The following is a 16,135-nucleotide window of genomic DNA, read 5'->3' as shown; positions in this document are numbered from 1 at the left end:
TCAGTGAGGCCGAGAGCCAGAGAAGCCGTACAACTTCCTGGAAACAATTTGTGCAGTAGACAAAACAATGATTAGTATGGAGGCAACGTCACATGTTTGAACTTACTTTTAATGTTTTATTTTAACTTCCCCGGAACACAGTAGACCGGATTAGACTTTGTTTCCCTTTTTTAAATCAGTGGCTACACAACACTTCATGCGCAGCTTTGATATTTTGATTTGAGTGATCCATCTGCTCACCGTGACTGGAGTCCAGCTGAGGCCTTTACTCACATCACATTAACTGTTAAATAAGTTTAATATTTTTGTCTTATTTTATTAAATTGTCTTTTTGAAAACATCATCTAGTTGGTCACTTCCTGTAGAGTATGAAATAATTCAGTTTTACCTTGTTCTCTTACCATCACAGCCCAAATAAGGATCCAGTCTCTGTATCCAACATAACCTCTATTTATCAAAATAATCAACTGATGATCTTAAAGGTCAAAGGGCGTTCTGCTTAATCTCCAGCATGCTACTGAGAAACAGTTGGATAAGTCAGCTTACTTTGACGTTGCCGGCGGTGCTCCCATCATCCCCAACATAAGAGGAGGGAATCCTTAATCTGCCAAGATCAGACAGGTTGAGAATTTCCACACTGCAACAAGACCTGAGAAGATGCAGCTGTTGATTTACCATCACCAATAATAATACTAATAACGGCTTTTGTGCATCATTTATACAATAGCAAAGAATTCTCTCATTCGCTGGCAGGAGAAATGTGATTTATGTATCGATCTATAATAATAGTAAGATTGATAATAATAATAATAATAATCAGATTATTAATACAGACAATAATATTGATAACAACAGACTATTAATATAACTCTTTTCTTAACGAAGTTACAAGGTGCTCAAAAAATGGGATTTAAATGAACAACCATTTACACAAGAGAAATCAAACAGAGGGGAATAAAATTAAGTAACACAATGAAGCAAAATACCATGTCAAACATTATCAAAAGGTTCTGATAAAATATTTTTTAAGAAGAGATACTACAGATGTTTCCTGTGCTATCGCAACCACTTCATAGTTTTGGATCTAACAGTGAAGGCCCTGTTACCCAAATAACCATCAGAGCTCCATCCACAGAGCCACATGAACACTGGCACATATGGAGGGTAATAAGTCCTTAATGTAATGAGACTATTTATTGCTTTAAAAATGATGCAAAGAATTTGGCAAGAATGGATTCATTGCTTGGTGTCTGGAAACATCGGGGCAGCAGTGATTCCCACCAGCTGGAGTCAGGGAAGTGATAATAAGTGATTGTGGTTGTGCATCTGCTGGTCAGACCTTCTTTCGTGGCCAATTGTGCTGAAGTTCTTAAGAAGGCTCTCGCGTCATTGCCTTTGGAAGGTTTTAGCAGGCCTGCTTGAAGTTGGTTCACAGATACCAGGTCCCAACATTCTCAATTAAGTACGAGCTCACAAATAGATCAGGCTAATAATAGCAGTTCCAAAGGCTAATATTAAACAACACAATAACCTTCTGTCACGACACGTCCAAACTAAATCACAACAATACCTCTCGAAGAATTGATTTTAACATACAAAGACCAAGATTTATTTTCCACTCTGAATTAAAGGTGACTTTTTTGGATTGTTTGCTTTAAGGAGATGCGGGTGGGGATTATCAGCCTTCTACTACCTCGGCCATGTGTCACGTGCAGTTGTGTAGTCTGTCCCTGTGATTTAGCTGGCTGGTATTTTTAAACCCTTTGTAGTCCAAAAAGGACACCAGCTGATTCCTTAACTAGATTATGAGGCAGTAACAACCGGGTTAAATCCGAATGATGCACAGAGTAAGACTGCACGTATAAAAAGGGACATCGACTGTTGCGGAGCACACTCTCAACTCACCCTGACACACACTCCACCAAGATCCCAGACCACTGAGGAGAGGTAAGGATGGATGGATGATGGATGGATAGAGGAAAGATGCTCTCTAACTTTTCACTTGCCACCTGAAATGCTTTTTTTTATCATATTACGCAGATTAGGAAAAACTATGGAATCATATTTATTAGATTAGATTAAAGATGATGATGGTTGATTTTAATAAATGAGCTGAAACCACTGAGTTATATTACACCCACATGTGGGCAGTCACCCTAATTCTATTTTTAAATGTATTTAATCATAAGCCTGAAGAGTCTCTAAAAGGGCTTCTACAGTCACTTTCTGCTCCAGATAATGTTTAGGAGAGAGAAATGTGATGGGTGAATCGTTATACCAGCCAGACCACAAGAGTTAATAGACCTTTGTTGTTCTACCATAGATTAAAGCCACATTAAATATTCATGGAGGTTTGACAGTTAAATGTTTTTGCTGCACTGATCAAGTGAAACCCTGAGTCAGAGGTTTAAGTGCAGCCAGAGAATAGATCAGTAAAATACACAAACCAACACATTTTAGTGGTTTGTTTGAAGACAAACTGGTTTAAGGAGAGAATCAAGTTAAGTTTCTAAAGTTCCAACAGCCATCGTTGTTTCTGCTAAACAGAAATAATTACAATGATTAACATGTGTAAACACAGTGGTAATATTATTCTACTGGACAGACAAAGCAAAAACTTAAAGAGTTTATATCTAGTTTATTATTATTCAAAACAATCAGCCACAATATTAAAACAGGATAAAGGTTTTAATCAGTCAGATTCAATGCCTTACTGCACAGACTAAAGTGCAGGTCACATTTAAAAACAACAGGAGACATGATCTATTCTTTGACTTAACCAAACTCTGAAACCGTGGAAAATAACTAAAGCCCATGTTCCTATCTAATCTACAGGTTCCTGCTTCACCTTTCTCCTCCCTGCAGTCACACACCAAAATAGTCTCTGTGCATAACACTGCAACTTTTTCAACTTTAAAAACAGGAAAACGCTGAATATTTCTCTGTATATCTCTTAATCTTTTTCCAGCAAATAAAAAGACTAGTGACTCTTTGATTAGTTAATCACCAATTCCGAGATATGTCATCTAATTTCTATAGTGTTCATCAATTGAGTCAATGTCCAGACTCAAATTTTCATCATGTAATCAGATCCCCCAATGTTTGATACGTTCACCAAACTTTATTTTGCTGTTACATTCATATAATGTCTACTTAGTGTTTAACCTGTGTCTGTTACGCTTCAAGTTGAGGCTGTAAGCATATGTAAATCAAATGTAAATCAAATGAAAGAAGTTTTTAATTGATGTATTAAGTTATTCAGGTAAATATTGTACCAGATTCACATATATGAGACCAAACAGTCAAAGGAAAGTCAGGGTTTCCTGCCAAAGTAAATAAAGAAGCACAAATCTGTGATGAACAACCGAGAATCAAACGCTTGCAGCTCTTTTAACCTTCCTGTTATAATCCACATTACACAGTCACTGTATTGTGGGGCTGCTGTCAGGACTTAATGTCTCCTTTCCATTTAACCATCCATGAATAGTCCACTCAGTTACCAGATTTGGCACCGCTGAGGAACACACTGTGTGACATAATCATGAGTGCGATGTAAATCTGTCCTAGAGTTTGGCGTGAGGCAGGTCTGTCGTATCGTGGGGGGGGGGGGCAGGTAGCAAATACAGAGTAACTGATAACGGCTTTGGCTCAGGAGCCTTTACACTGATGTTGTAATCTTATCCCACCAGATTAACCTACCATACCCTCCTAAACAAAACATCGCTCCGGCTGCCAGAGAGCTGACAGCTAGTGAGGGATAATGACTTAATCGCAACCTGTGATTGATGCGGCACATGTGACATCCAAGTGACCTAATATTCATCACCTCTTTTTCTTTTCTCACAGCAGAACACTTTCCAAGATCCTCCAAAGATGGCGAAGTAAGTGCTGAAATCCTTTTCTTGGATTCTTTCTTTCCCCAAAAGCAGTTTTTCAGTAGTGCCTCAAACTACTTCAAACTGAAAAATATAAGTTTGAGACAAGATGAGGACATGTAGGCCTGTTTTTGTTTTTATCATGTCACCATTTTCACTGCAACTTCCCTCACTTAGCATCCAGTGTACGGAGATTGCTCTGTTGGAATGAAAAAGAATTGAAACTCTGACACAAAAAACAATTTTTCACCTTGTAGTTTATTGTCACAGATTTCGACCGGGGTCAGCCAACTCCTCTGGGAGTGACAAGCAGTTTTAAAGTGTTTATTTATGGTTTTGTAAAGGCTTAGTCAACCAAGTTGTGTCGATAAATGTGTTCTCAGACAGTAGAACAGGTAATGAGCTATTTAGGATCACACTGGTAATCAGCTATTTGGGAACCCTGCTACTCCATTTGTGGCTCCGTCACCTGGGCCAGCCTCTCTATCCGGGCATGATGAGCTAAAGCTGCTCCACACTTAGGTTTTACTAACTGGATAAAAGGGAATAAGGGATTAGAGGCCCTTCTGTTGCTCACCAACCTCCTTTACCTTCAGGTGAACAAATCATTATTTCATCTGGTTAATCCAGTCAGTGATTCAGTCACCGGACATCTACTGCCTTTGCTTTAGTTAAACAAGAAGTTATGCTACTAAATTCAACTTTATTCATAAATATTACAACAATCACTTCTGATAGCTAAAGTATAGAAATAATCATCATCATCATACTCTTCATCATCAAACATTGAAAGATACATGTCATAAACAGATGAACTAACAGAGTAACGCAAGTGAAGAGATGAAGTGTTTTTATATTTTTCTTTTCAGGCCTCATGTCCTCTTAAAGTCAATCAAGCTGCACCAAATTAAACACTCATATATATCAGCCGGCTAAATATGTCAGATTTTTTTGTGAAAATTTCACAATGTTGAACAAAGTAGTACATAAATTCCTGGATCAGCCCATTCGTGCGGGTTCTTTCTTGGCCCATGTCCCATCCTTCCACTGAGACTCATCTGTTTGGTAGCTTTTGCGTAATCTTGCTGAGAATACAAACAAATTGACAGGTGCGAAAACGTGTGAGATAATATGGAACCCTAACCCAAAATAAATTAAACACAAATACCATTAATGTGTTTTTTTACTTGCAGAGTTTTCAAGAAGACGAGTGGAAACGGAGGGGTAAGTCTACATTTATTTTTCTGTACTGAGTTTTACCCTTGTTTTGATTTGTGTTTGATTTGCCATCACTGGAAAAATTGTGAGTTCAGAATCACTCAGCTGGTGTCCCTTCCTCCTGTCTCACAGCTGACCCTCTACCTGGGGAAGAGAGACTATGTGGACCATATGAACAAAGTGGACACAGTTGGTATGTTCCTACTACAACGTGTGCGTGTGTGTGTGTGTGTGCAGCTGCTTGAGGGTGATACATTTCACATAATCTGTAATATTATTACCCATACAGATGGTGTTGTGAAGCTGAACCCAGCAGATTTTGCAGACAGAAAAGGTAACATCTGCAATAATTTCACTTTTAAAGGTTCAGTGTGTAGAATTAAGTGACATCTATAGGTAAAGTTGCATGTTGCAGCTGAATACTCCTCATCTCACCCCTCCTTCCCAACATGAAAGAGAAGCTGTGGTGAACTTCAGTTGTCATGAAAACTCAAAAGGTTTTAGTTTGTCCAGTTTGGACGACAGTAAAAAACATGGCGGCCTCCACAGAGAGGACCCCCCTCCATTTAGATATGACGTTTTTAAATATGAAGGGCCCATTCTAGGGTCAAGAAAACAACAATTCATACAATTTAGATGATTACACATCAGTGAAAACATCATGAGGATTATTTTATATTCGATTTCTGCCAAAAATCCCTTTCACCTAAATCTTACACACTGAACCTTTAAATAAATATAAATATCTTCCCAAATCTCGATTGGCGAGGCAGGATAAAATAATAAGAGATTAAATCTACAAACATGTGTTGACAGTGTATGTGCAGCTGGCCTGTGCCTTCCGTTATGGCAGTGATGATCTGGACGTGATGGGCCTGTGCTTCAGGAAAGACATCTGGATCCAGCACGTCCAGATCTACCCAGAGAGCCACAAGCCCGCTCTGAGCCCCATGCACGAGACGCTGCTGAAGAAGGCTGGGGACGATTCGGTCCCCTTCTCGTTTGAGGTACGTGTCAGGTTACAAAGAATCAACAGCCTGGTCGATCGGTGCTTTTATGGCCACAACACCATCAACTGTTAAAGATCTTATTACATCAAAAAGAACATTTTAAACTTGACGTTGTGACTGTGAGCCACCATGGCATGTTTCTTAAACCAATAGCTTTAATATAGGTGTATTCATAATTAAAAATGAATTGATTAAATCAGAGAGAGATCATATATTCTACATAATCCTACAATTCACATGATGAAATGAAATTTAGGGTCTAAAACATTGGCCGGAAAGAGGTTGATAAACTGAAAATATGCTTTAGTTTGTGAGTAATCAAATCAAATAACTCACATGTATTTCTCTCCAGATTCCCACCAACCTGCCGTGCTCAGTCTCTCTGCAGCCTGGGCCTGATGACAAGGGGAAGGTATATTTCCTTTTGATTTGGAGACACCATTCCCCTTTACAATAAAATAATTAGCGTCCCATAATGTTAGTGCATAGGCAGGCTTATTAACTGATAAGATTTGTTTTTTGCTCTGCAGGCTTGTGGCGTTGACTTTGAGGTGAAGACTTACCTTGCCAAGGACAGGTGCGACCCTGACGAGAAGATTGAAAAGAAGTGAGTGCCGTCATTTCCACTGTGTCTTTGTGTTCATTCATCTTTTCAGCGTCAGTGTTATTTTTCTGTAAAACTAACATGTTCTCTACTCTGTCCTCTCTTCTTCACCTGCCATGTCTACTTCCTCTCTGTGCCCCACTCTGTCTGACAGGGACACTGCCCGCCTCATCATTCGTAAAGTCCAGTTTGCTCCCTCTAAGGTGGGCGCCGGGCCCAAATCTGAGATCTGCAAAAGCTTCATGATGTCCGACAAGCCTGTTCATCTAGAGATTTCGATGGAGAAAGATGTACAGTGGCAAAACTTCATCTTTAAAAAAACTGAACACTTTTGACTAGGGGTTGCACAACTTCGTAATTGCTGATGAAGTCATTAACAAAACCACAGGAGGAGAGGCAATGAATACCCTGCACAACCTTTTTATAATGTCAATTGTCAATCCAGCCCCGTCCCTGGACCTTGAAAAAAGTGATTTTACCATATTTTTGTTGACCTTTGACAGATAAGCTCCAAAAGTTAATCAACTGGAGATCTCCTCCCAAGAAATATTCTCACCAATCTTGATGAAAATCCATCTGTGAATATTTGAATTGTTGTGTACAAACACACACACACATACAGCTTGGCTGTGCAGCCCCTGGTTCAGACATGGAGCAGGTTAACCATGTCGCCGTCCTCCATCATCATCGTGCTCTCATCTTGTTTTGACCACAGCTCTACTTCCACGGTGAAACAATCCCAATCAAAGTCAAAATCAACAACGAGAGCAACAAAACGGTCAAGAATATCAAAATTACTGGTGAGTCCCTGTTTGTAGAAGTAACATGTCTGATACCAAGAGAAACAAAACAAATATTTTGTCTCACTCTGTCTGTCTGTCTTCGTTCAGTGGACCAAACCACAGACATCGTCCTCTACTCAGCAGACAAATACACCAAGGCTGTTCTCGTCAAAGATTTTGGGTGCGTAGACAGAACTGAAAGTACTGAAGTCACAGCACGTATCAAACACCACGTATCACAGGGGCAGTGAGAGAAGAGGTGTTCATGTGTGGGTTTGCTTGTGTCCCTCAGAGAGACGGTGGAATCCGGCAGCACCTACGAGAACACGCTGTCCATCACCCCTCTGCTGGCAGACAACAAGGAGAAACGAGGTCTGGCACTGGATGGACGACTGAAGGACGAGGACACCAACTTGGCCTCCTCCAACATGTAGGTGCACAAACACAGCAGGGCTGACTGACGCAGGATTTACCTGTAACTCGCTCAGTTGGTGCTGGACAGTGTGGATATTCATGGAATCATCTCCTCTGTGACGAACAACTTTGCGCACGTGATCCCACTTTTCACTTTTAGATTTAAAGTTTTTTTTTTCATTGCATGTCGCTCAGTGTCCGTGATGTTTTGTCGTGTTTGGTACACGCAACTAAATTAAACCTCCTAATCCCTCAAATCTTTTAATTCGTCTTCACCACAGGCTGGGACAGACTGTCGAAAAAGAGGTGCTGGGAATCCTGGTGTCCTACAAGATCAAAGTTAACCTCATGGTGGCCGGAGGAGGGTAAGTTTAACACCTGAAATCTCAATTCATGATAAAATGGTGTGAAATGAACCTAAACAACCTTTTGTCCCTCTTGTCTTCATGTAGCCTGCTGGGTGGTCTCACTTCCAGGTGGGTACTATCCATTAACTATTATGTCCCAGATCATTTACACTGACTTACCAATTAACTCTGATTCTGATTGGTTGATTTGTTTTTTCCTGCAGTGATGTCACAGCCGAGCTGCCACTGCTGCTCATGCACCCCAAGCCTGAAGGTATCTTTAAGATAAATAACCGCACAGTGTATTACTGCCTCCAGTGGAAGCTCGCAGTTTCTAACGATTTCACTTTCTCATCCTCCTGTTTTTCTTCCTTTCACATCAACCTTCACAAAGCTGAGTAAAGGCTGTGAATCAGTGTAAGTGTCACATCTCTGTGTTAACACCATCAGCTAGAAATCACATGTATGAAATTCATTGTACATGTTACTCAGTAAATAAATCGATTTAGAGGTAGATTTTTTTTTTTATTAGACAATAATAATCTGCTTTATTAATCATTTGTGCATGTTCTTTCTTTTTTCAGTGTCTTGAAAGAAAACTCCCCCATAGTCAAGGTGAGACTGAAGCCCTGTCTGATCTTTTATTCAACATGTACCAGTAGTGAAAAGTAATTTACCCAAGAGAAGTACTGTAGTATGATTTAGAGGTACTTTTATTTGACTTTTTCTGAGAGACACATTTTACTTATTACACAAATACCTTAATTTAATAATTTAATTTAACTTTGTGCCAGTTACTTTGCTGAGTATTAATACAAAATTTAATCAAAACAAAATAAAAGACGTGACATTATTGATACAGGATGTGAAGGAATTAGCTCCATCTATCAGCTGCAGTGACACTAAAGTGACTTATACACTTAATTTTGAATTTATATTGAGAATCAAATAAGGTTATGTATGTTATTCGGTAATGAGCCATTTTACTTTGGATTTTTGTATTGGGCTGCTCTCAAGTTAAATGTTCAAACATACTTTTACTCATAGCTAAGTATTGTATACACAGTGGTATTGCAGTTGTCATTGTTATTGCTTATTGTCAAAATGATCTATAACTAAAAGGGTTATAAGAAATGAATAGTAGAATAGTAGAAGGTTTATACCATTTAAAGAGGTTTTTCATTTCATAGAAGGCAATGGTAAATAAAGTTCAGGGATCATTCATGTGATAATTTATTATTGCTTTCAGATAATTGTGTTGATTTTCAACACATGCAGAAAACCTCTCTGTGTGTTTATTTCTTTTCAGAGTTTCCCTGGAGGTTGAGAAGGAACCCACCTACAGACAGGAAGACGAGGACAAGCAGCAAGACAGAAAGAAGCAGAGGACTCTGACATAAACAATGTAATGAAACCAAATAACAAAAACCGAGCAACTGAAGACAAGGACCTCAAGGATACTCGTAACCTCTGCCTCCTCACAGATTGTTTTAAATGTTTAATTGAAGTAATTTGGCGTATAGAGCGTACTTGGATATCAATGTAGTACCCCACATTTTGTGACCAAAGCCTTGTGCATAGAAACACACACATAAATGTAACAAATAAATATCATTTTCACCTCTCTTTAGAATATTAGTGAGGGAAGGTGAACAATCAGATTGAAGCCGATAAATGTCAGTGTGATATGGATTAGTGTGGTAAGTGGTAAACTCCTCTATTGTTTTGAATGATACCTTTTTTTCTGGGAAATGTACTGGTTTCTTTTTTTGGGTGTCAAATCACCCAAAATACAATAAAGTTATTTTAAAAACAGAGTTTGTTGGTTTCTTGTGAGTGTGTTGCTACTGACGTGTGACAGGGGCCCTAAAAAGCCTGGAATCAACTTTTAATGTTTTTAGCCCTGAGCCCCAATATTTGTGATTTATTCCTGATAGGCTACTTCCTAACTTCTTCTGAATGGAAAATGTACTTTTCCTGAGTGGAAAAAATAAGTTTGAACATTTGAGAGAAAGGTATTATGGATACTACTAGCTTTTTCCCCTGGGAGATAAAAAGAAAGCAATATGATGTTTGTACAAACCAGCGTGATCAACCCCTTCGTATGTGTTAAATTCTTTATCTAGATAGAGAAATGTTTTGGAAATGTGCCAGCGATGGTTGAACAACACTGTATACAGATGATGATGCAGTTCATACAGATAAATATAAAGATCCAAATACAGGAAGAACATTACTTACCTTCTTTATAAGAAAAACACCTTGTTGTTTTTACATTAACAGGTAAAGAAGTTCCCCAGATCTTTTTAGGTTCACCACAGTTGTTCCCATCCCAGACCAGACAGAACATCATGAATTAAACATGTGACACATTATTCATTATTCAAATTATGAGCATATATATTATTTATGTGGGTTGCTGCTCATGGTGGAATTAAATGGCAGATATATTAAACAGAAGAAAAAGAGAGAGTGGAACAAAAAAATGTGATTTAGCAAAGGAGAAACAAATGGTGCAGCAATTAAGACTGATAATGTGACTGGGCGACATTTTATGCAACTCAGAAAAAGAGGAACATGGGGCAAAAATAATAGTACTACCTATCTACTTGATAAACAACTGGTTGGCATGAGCATATCAAAAAGAGAAGTTTTAGGCTGTGTATTATTTTTATGAGAGATTTTTAGAGTCCAGTATAGAATGAATCTTCAGCTATGCTTTAATTTAACATCAAAGATGATTAGGATTAAGCAACACATGGATTCATAAAAGGTAATTTACTCATTTGTTTAATTTACAACTGTGGTGAAATAAGTGGTATTATTGCATTAACCATGTGACAAGGCTGCCAGACCGTCACCATTACTGCCTATATTTATCTTTATGTGATTTTATATTTTCTATATCGCTATTCTTGTATTTTCAGTTTTACTGCTCCACTGTTCCCTTTTTTTTTAACTACACTTACATTTGTTGTACCATAATTTGTACAGGTTATGTTAGTCTAATGCACAACTTTGTATAACTTCAGTTTCTTATCTTTAAATCTGTATTTATATTTGGCTTCAAAACTTTGCCTCTATTACTTGTGTCTTTGAATCAGCTTATACCTCAAATATTTGTATCTTCAATATCTCCACTAGCACATTTTTAGTAGTTCTGGTGACTAGACTAGATCTCACTGCAGTGAAGTCATTCTTGAATCATTTTGACTCATCACTTGATCGATCCATCCTTCTATCTATCCACCAATCCTTCTATCTATCTATCCATCCTTCTATCTATCCACCAATCCTTCTATCTATCTATCCATCCTTCTATCTATCGATCCATCCTTCTATCTATCTATCCATCCTTCTATCCATCCATCCATCCTTCTGTCTCTATCTCTCTATCCGGTCCGCACTGCAGGAGCTGTTTTGTGCCCAGCCAGCAGGGGGCAACAACGACTCCCCTGAAAAGTCTCTCTTCGACCAGCGACAAAGACGACAGGACTGACGTCATCGCGCACAACGTGTAGCAGCAGCCGAAGCAACATGGCTCTGAATGGAGGTTTGTGAGCTAATAACTGAGCGAACTTTGACATTTCTGCCCTTCACCTGTTGTGCGGATAAAGAGACAGCATGTCGCAGGCACAGGGAGCGACTCCTGACTGTACTCAGTGTTTTCTACTGTGATTTATAGTCGGTGTAGTCTACATGAAGTCAGCCAGACGTTAGCCCGGCTGCTTTGCTAGCTATCTTTAGCGCACTGCGGCTACGCTGCGTATAACAACACTACTTTGAAACCTATTGATCAATTAGCAAGTATATTTTTATGTAAAATGTGTAGATTAAACTGGACAAAGTGGCACCAGAGATTTAGACGCACATGGACGAGTGGTGCTAGCAGCTAACCATGAGCCCCATCACAGCAGAAACAGTCTGTAAGTGCAGTTCGGTTTAATTCAAGCATCACTTTGTTATTGCTTCCAGATGATAAGGACTACGAGTGGGAGCCTCCGACCGAGGCAGAGCTGAAGGTGATCCAGGCTCGCAGGGAGCGACAAGACAAAATCAGCAAGCTGATGGGAGACTACCTGCTCAAAGGATACAGGATGCTGGGAGAGTGTTGTGATGCGTGTGGGGTGAGTGGAGCGAACCTGTGTGTAAGTTTAATCTACTTTAATGAAAGACAACTGACGTGGGATAACATTTGGTTTTTGTTACGCAGACAATTCTTCTCCAGGACAAACAGCAGAAACACTACTGTGTTTCATGTCAGGAGCTTGACTCTGATGTTGACAAGGACAACCCTGGTATACACACATGCACATTAAATGCCAGAACCAGCTGTCACTCCTCCATCATTGGCCCTCCTCTACCGTTTGCTTCTTGTAAACTGCATTTGTTATTGTCTTCCTTTCTTCCTCTCTCCATTACTCAGCTCTAAATGCACAAGCAGCATTGTCCCAGGTGAGAGAACGGCAGCTTGCAGCTCAGTCCCCTGCACCGCCCCAGGCCCCTGAACTCAACGGCGTCCCCAACAACAGCCAGGCAAGTGCAACAGTTCCTCAGCCCAGACCAGAGCACTGCGAGGGGGCTGCCGCAGGAGGAAGAGCCTCCCTGCTTCCACCTGCTGTGCCTCCTCCGTCAGCTCCTGCCACCCCTCCAGCCCTGGCACCACCTCGTCCCCCGGTTTCTCCACAGGCCGCCGCCCTCCGACCTGTGTTGCAAGAAGCTGAGGAAGCAGTTCTTACCAAACTTCGCTGGGCCACCACCCAGCTACAGAGCTCAGCCTCTCTAGAGGCAAGTATCCAGCTCTGCAGCCTCATCTCCAGCTGTGCCAACTCACTGCGCAGTCTCAAGGACCTCGACCAGTAACCATCTTTGACTGGTTTAAGATGTGGAGTAATGGGAACGCTGTTTTAATTGCCCTCTTGTCTTGGAATACTGAGTCTGGTTTGCCGCTTTGCAGAATCACCCTTTGACTGAATCCTTGCATACAGCTGAATTCAAAATTGGTCTGCAAAATGCATTGAAATGGGATTTAGGTGTCAAAAGTGCACAGGTCACTCTTGAGTTAATGTACCACTGGCAGAAATTACATATTACATGGTTTCATAATATGTTAAATTTTACTGTTTTTTTTGTCAACTTGTTAATTAAGATTTAATTGATAACAATAGAACATATGTCCAAACATATTAATTGTTAGTATTCATTTTAAACCATCTGATCATTAAAAATCTAAATAAGGCTTAAATATATATATATTTTCAGAACAAAACAAAGCTAACATATATCCACAGTGGTTTGGCTCTCATAGATTCAAAATGGCCACATTTACCAGACAGACATTTTTCTTCTTGATTGATTGTTTTCTCGTTTCACAAAAAAAGGTTGTAGGTTTGCAAATCACATTTTGAACAAAAACTTAAATCCCGGTGCATACATGCTTTTGTAATTATCTGTACACGCAAGAGTTTCTGTGCTACAAGAACGTAGGTTAAAATGTATGGTCTGTTGGTACCAGTCCTCTAATCCGACCCTGCTTTTTCCTCACAGGCACGAGACAGAATTTTGTATTTACTGCTCAGTCTGATGCTCCGATAGATTTCTTATGTCCTCTGGGGTATAAAACTTGTCACTGTATGCTGGCACTTTTTAGGTTTTTATTGTAAATATCTTTGATGCATGGTGGTATCGATGGTCGGTTTGTTCTGTGATGCTCAGATGAGACGGGCAACATTTAGGAGTCAGACTCATTGTTCCTCATTCATTAAAAAACGTGTAAATGAGGTGTGCACTGTTCATCAGTAGACAACACTTCATATTCGAAGAAGCAAGTTTCAGTGTTGTTCGAGGCTGTCGGTTTTCTAATTACGTACCTGAATAAAGCTTTGCCAGTTCAGGAGGCGCACAGTATGTTTATTTCCACAAGAGGGTGCCATGCAGAGAGCATTTCCCTAAATGCATGAGTTAAAAAATTACTTTATTATTAATAAACATTTATAAACTGCATTTCTGTTTATAATATGTGAATTGAAGTTCATATAAAGCTTTGTTTGTGCACACAAGTTGCTCTGGTCTTATTGGGGTTACAAGTATTAATTGCTTATGCAAAATAGGTAAATTAACCCTCTACTTCTAGTCCCCCTGTTTGGACAGGAGGCATTTTTTTTTTTTTTCTGTTTAATTAAGTCTGAGTAAGTGGTCACCATTTACTTCAATTGAATTGGATGTGGCTGCAATGCTGTTTACCCCTGAAACTTCAGAAGTGTTTTGTGGACTCAAACACTTCTCCCACCCCTCCAGCGGCATAGCGGTGAGTAAATATTGAATGAATTTTCATTTTCCGGTGAACTATCCCTTTAAAATTCATACCTGACTCCTAAATAACATACATGCACAGTGTGAGTTCCTGCATTCGAATTAAAGGCAACCAGCAAATTATGTTACAAAAATATACCAACAGGGGGCGCACGGTGTCTTTCTTCACTCCTCGAGGCCTCCTCTGAGGTCATGTTGAAAGCAACTGCATGGGGAAAACCATTAGGTGTGGAGGGAGCAGGAATGGAGATGGGGGGGGGGGGGGGGTTGAGAAGAAAATCTCATGCTGTTCTCTATTTATAATCATCATGTGTTGCAGATAAATTTAGAACAGTGTCTCAGACTGGCTGACAGTTAACTGTTGATCTCCATCTTATCCATTACAACACATGATTTGATTATCTACAGGAAAGTGCAAATGTGGATTTTAACAGCCTGACACTTTTATTTCTTCCCTCTCAGCCGTCTGTCTTTACTTTCTCATCTCTTGTTCTATGGAGTTTGTGTTTGAGCCTCCGTCACTGGGCTAGTTAATGCTGTTATTGTCATACCCCACAGTTACAGATGTATAAGTGTACTACAGTGACAGATTATTACGTGTGTGTGGATCCAAATAAAAATCTGGATCTGCGGTTGTAAATTTGGTTTCATACAGGAATCCTTTTTGTTATATTAAGTGGACATGGGAGCTTCCTATAAAATTCTAATTATGTCGAGATCAGTGTTTAATGATTCAAAACATAGTTTATAAGAATTTGATCTTTGCCATACTGGTGTATGGCTCGCAAAATAATGCAGTCCCCTACATAAGAAGTCAAAATACATTACTAAAATTTCGGAAAAGTAGAAAAGCAAGGAAATACCTCAAAGTTCAGAAAATAAGAAAATGTATAAGCACAAGGCAAGAAACGACACGAAAAGGACACTGCTGTTACCTTTATATTTAGTATCTATGGGTCTGTGTTTAATTAAAAGCTTAAAATAAAGTGCAAAGCAGACGCTGTGGTGGTCAGTTCTGTTCAAGGGGCAGACAGGAAGCTGTAGATATGTGAGAATAAAGTGGACGGTTTCATGTGTTGCTCTGTGTGTGAGCGTGTTTTGGGAGGCAGCGTGTGATGCACGTCTGAACACTGGACCCACAGTGTAATATTAGACCAACTCTGAGTCATGAGAGAGTTGTTCTGCCTTCCCTGCACACTCCTCCACTCCAGCTGCCTCTGTCCATCCATCCATCCCCGTTAGCCCACCTAAAAATACACTGCTGCTCTCACTGAGGAAAATCCCTGTGCCTTGATCTGGCTTCAACACACACAAACACACTTGTCTCTCTGTAGTTGTGAAGACACTCATCGACATTCCCTAGAACCTTATCCTAAACGTAACCATCACAACTAAATGCCTAAACCTAATTTTAACCCAAACCCAATGTCAAAATGTCCTCACAATGATTGTAGTGAACCAAAATTACTCTTAACTCTCAAAAGACACACACACACACACTGAGTCAGTTGGCCTCCTCTCCTTGGAAACTTCCTCTGTAATTAACTGGATGAATCACTTCTCTGGAAACCTC

At 39.7% G+C, this 16,135-nt stretch overlaps 2 protein-coding genes across 4 annotated transcripts; both read left to right on the top strand.

Annotated features, from left to right (window-relative positions):
• Nucleotides 1-1,853: 1,853 nt before the first annotated feature.
• On the top strand, nucleotides 1,854-10,067 carry arr3a (arrestin 3a, retinal (X-arrestin)). 2 transcript variants are annotated; one of them, XM_069510210.1, is made up of 18 exons: nucleotides 1,854-1,947; nucleotides 3,847-3,881; nucleotides 5,069-5,099; nucleotides 5,226-5,286; nucleotides 5,383-5,427; nucleotides 5,910-6,100; nucleotides 6,456-6,515; nucleotides 6,634-6,710; nucleotides 6,862-6,997; nucleotides 7,423-7,507; nucleotides 7,598-7,670; nucleotides 7,782-7,919; nucleotides 8,185-8,268; nucleotides 8,356-8,379; nucleotides 8,475-8,524; nucleotides 8,645-8,667; nucleotides 8,835-8,865; nucleotides 9,560-10,067. In XM_069510210.1, exons 2-16 carry the CDS (start codon nucleotides 3,874-3,876, stop codon nucleotides 8,650-8,652), a joined length of 1,071 nt encoding a protein of 356 aa, XP_069366311.1. In that variant the 5' UTR covers nucleotides 1,854-1,947; nucleotides 3,847-3,873; the 3' UTR covers nucleotides 8,653-8,667; nucleotides 8,835-8,865; nucleotides 9,560-10,067. The 2 variants fall into 2 exon arrangements, with proteins under 2 accessions (XP_069366311.1, XP_019952647.1); XM_020097088.2 differs by having other exon boundaries at nucleotides 1,864-1,947; nucleotides 3,850-3,881.
• An 808-nt stretch (nucleotides 10,068-10,875) lies between these two features.
• Nucleotides 10,876-14,309, top strand: znrd2 (zinc ribbon domain containing 2). Of its 2 annotated transcripts, XM_069510037.1 has the most exons (5): nucleotides 10,876-11,023; nucleotides 11,663-11,803; nucleotides 12,226-12,377; nucleotides 12,464-12,548; nucleotides 12,677-14,309. In XM_069510037.1, exons 2-5 carry the CDS (start codon nucleotides 11,788-11,790, stop codon nucleotides 13,111-13,113), a joined length of 690 nt encoding a protein of 229 aa, XP_069366138.1. In that variant the 5' UTR covers nucleotides 10,876-11,023; nucleotides 11,663-11,787; the 3' UTR covers nucleotides 13,114-14,309. The 2 variants fall into 2 exon arrangements, with proteins under 2 accessions (XP_069366138.1, XP_019952959.1); XM_020097400.2 differs by lacking the exon at nucleotides 10,876-11,023 and having other exon boundaries at nucleotides 11,647-11,803.
• The last annotated feature ends 1,826 nt before the right edge of the window (nucleotides 14,310-16,135 follow it).

This window comes from Paralichthys olivaceus, chromosome 15, assembly GCF_024713975.1.
Source record: "Paralichthys olivaceus isolate ysfri-2021 chromosome 15, ASM2471397v2, whole genome shotgun sequence".
Taxonomy (NCBI): Eukaryota; Metazoa; Chordata; class Actinopteri; order Pleuronectiformes; family Paralichthyidae; genus Paralichthys; species Paralichthys olivaceus.
Note: the sequence above shows the minus strand (reverse complement) of the source record. Positions and strands in the feature narration are given on the sequence as shown.

What these genes read in the sequence shown, in the direction of transcription:
- arr3a (XM_069510210.1), top strand. An exon ending in GAACAAAGTGGACACAGTTG is followed by an intron (nt 5,287 to 5,382) that starts GTATGTTCCTAC and finishes TTACCCATACAG; the next exon opens with ATGGTGTTGTGAAGCTGAAC. An exon ending in CTCATGGTGGCCGGAGGAGG is followed by an intron (nt 8,269 to 8,355) that starts GTAAGTTTAACA and finishes GTCTTCATGTAG; the next exon opens with CCTGCTGGGTGGTCTCACTT.
- znrd2 (XM_069510037.1), top strand. An exon ending in AGTGTTGTGATGCGTGTGGG is followed by an intron (nt 12,378 to 12,463) that starts GTGAGTGGAGCG and finishes TTTGTTACGCAG; the next exon opens with ACAATTCTTCTCCAGGACAA. An exon ending in TGTTGACAAGGACAACCCTG is followed by an intron (nt 12,549 to 12,676) that starts GTATACACACAT and finishes TCCATTACTCAG; the next exon opens with CTCTAAATGCACAAGCAGCA.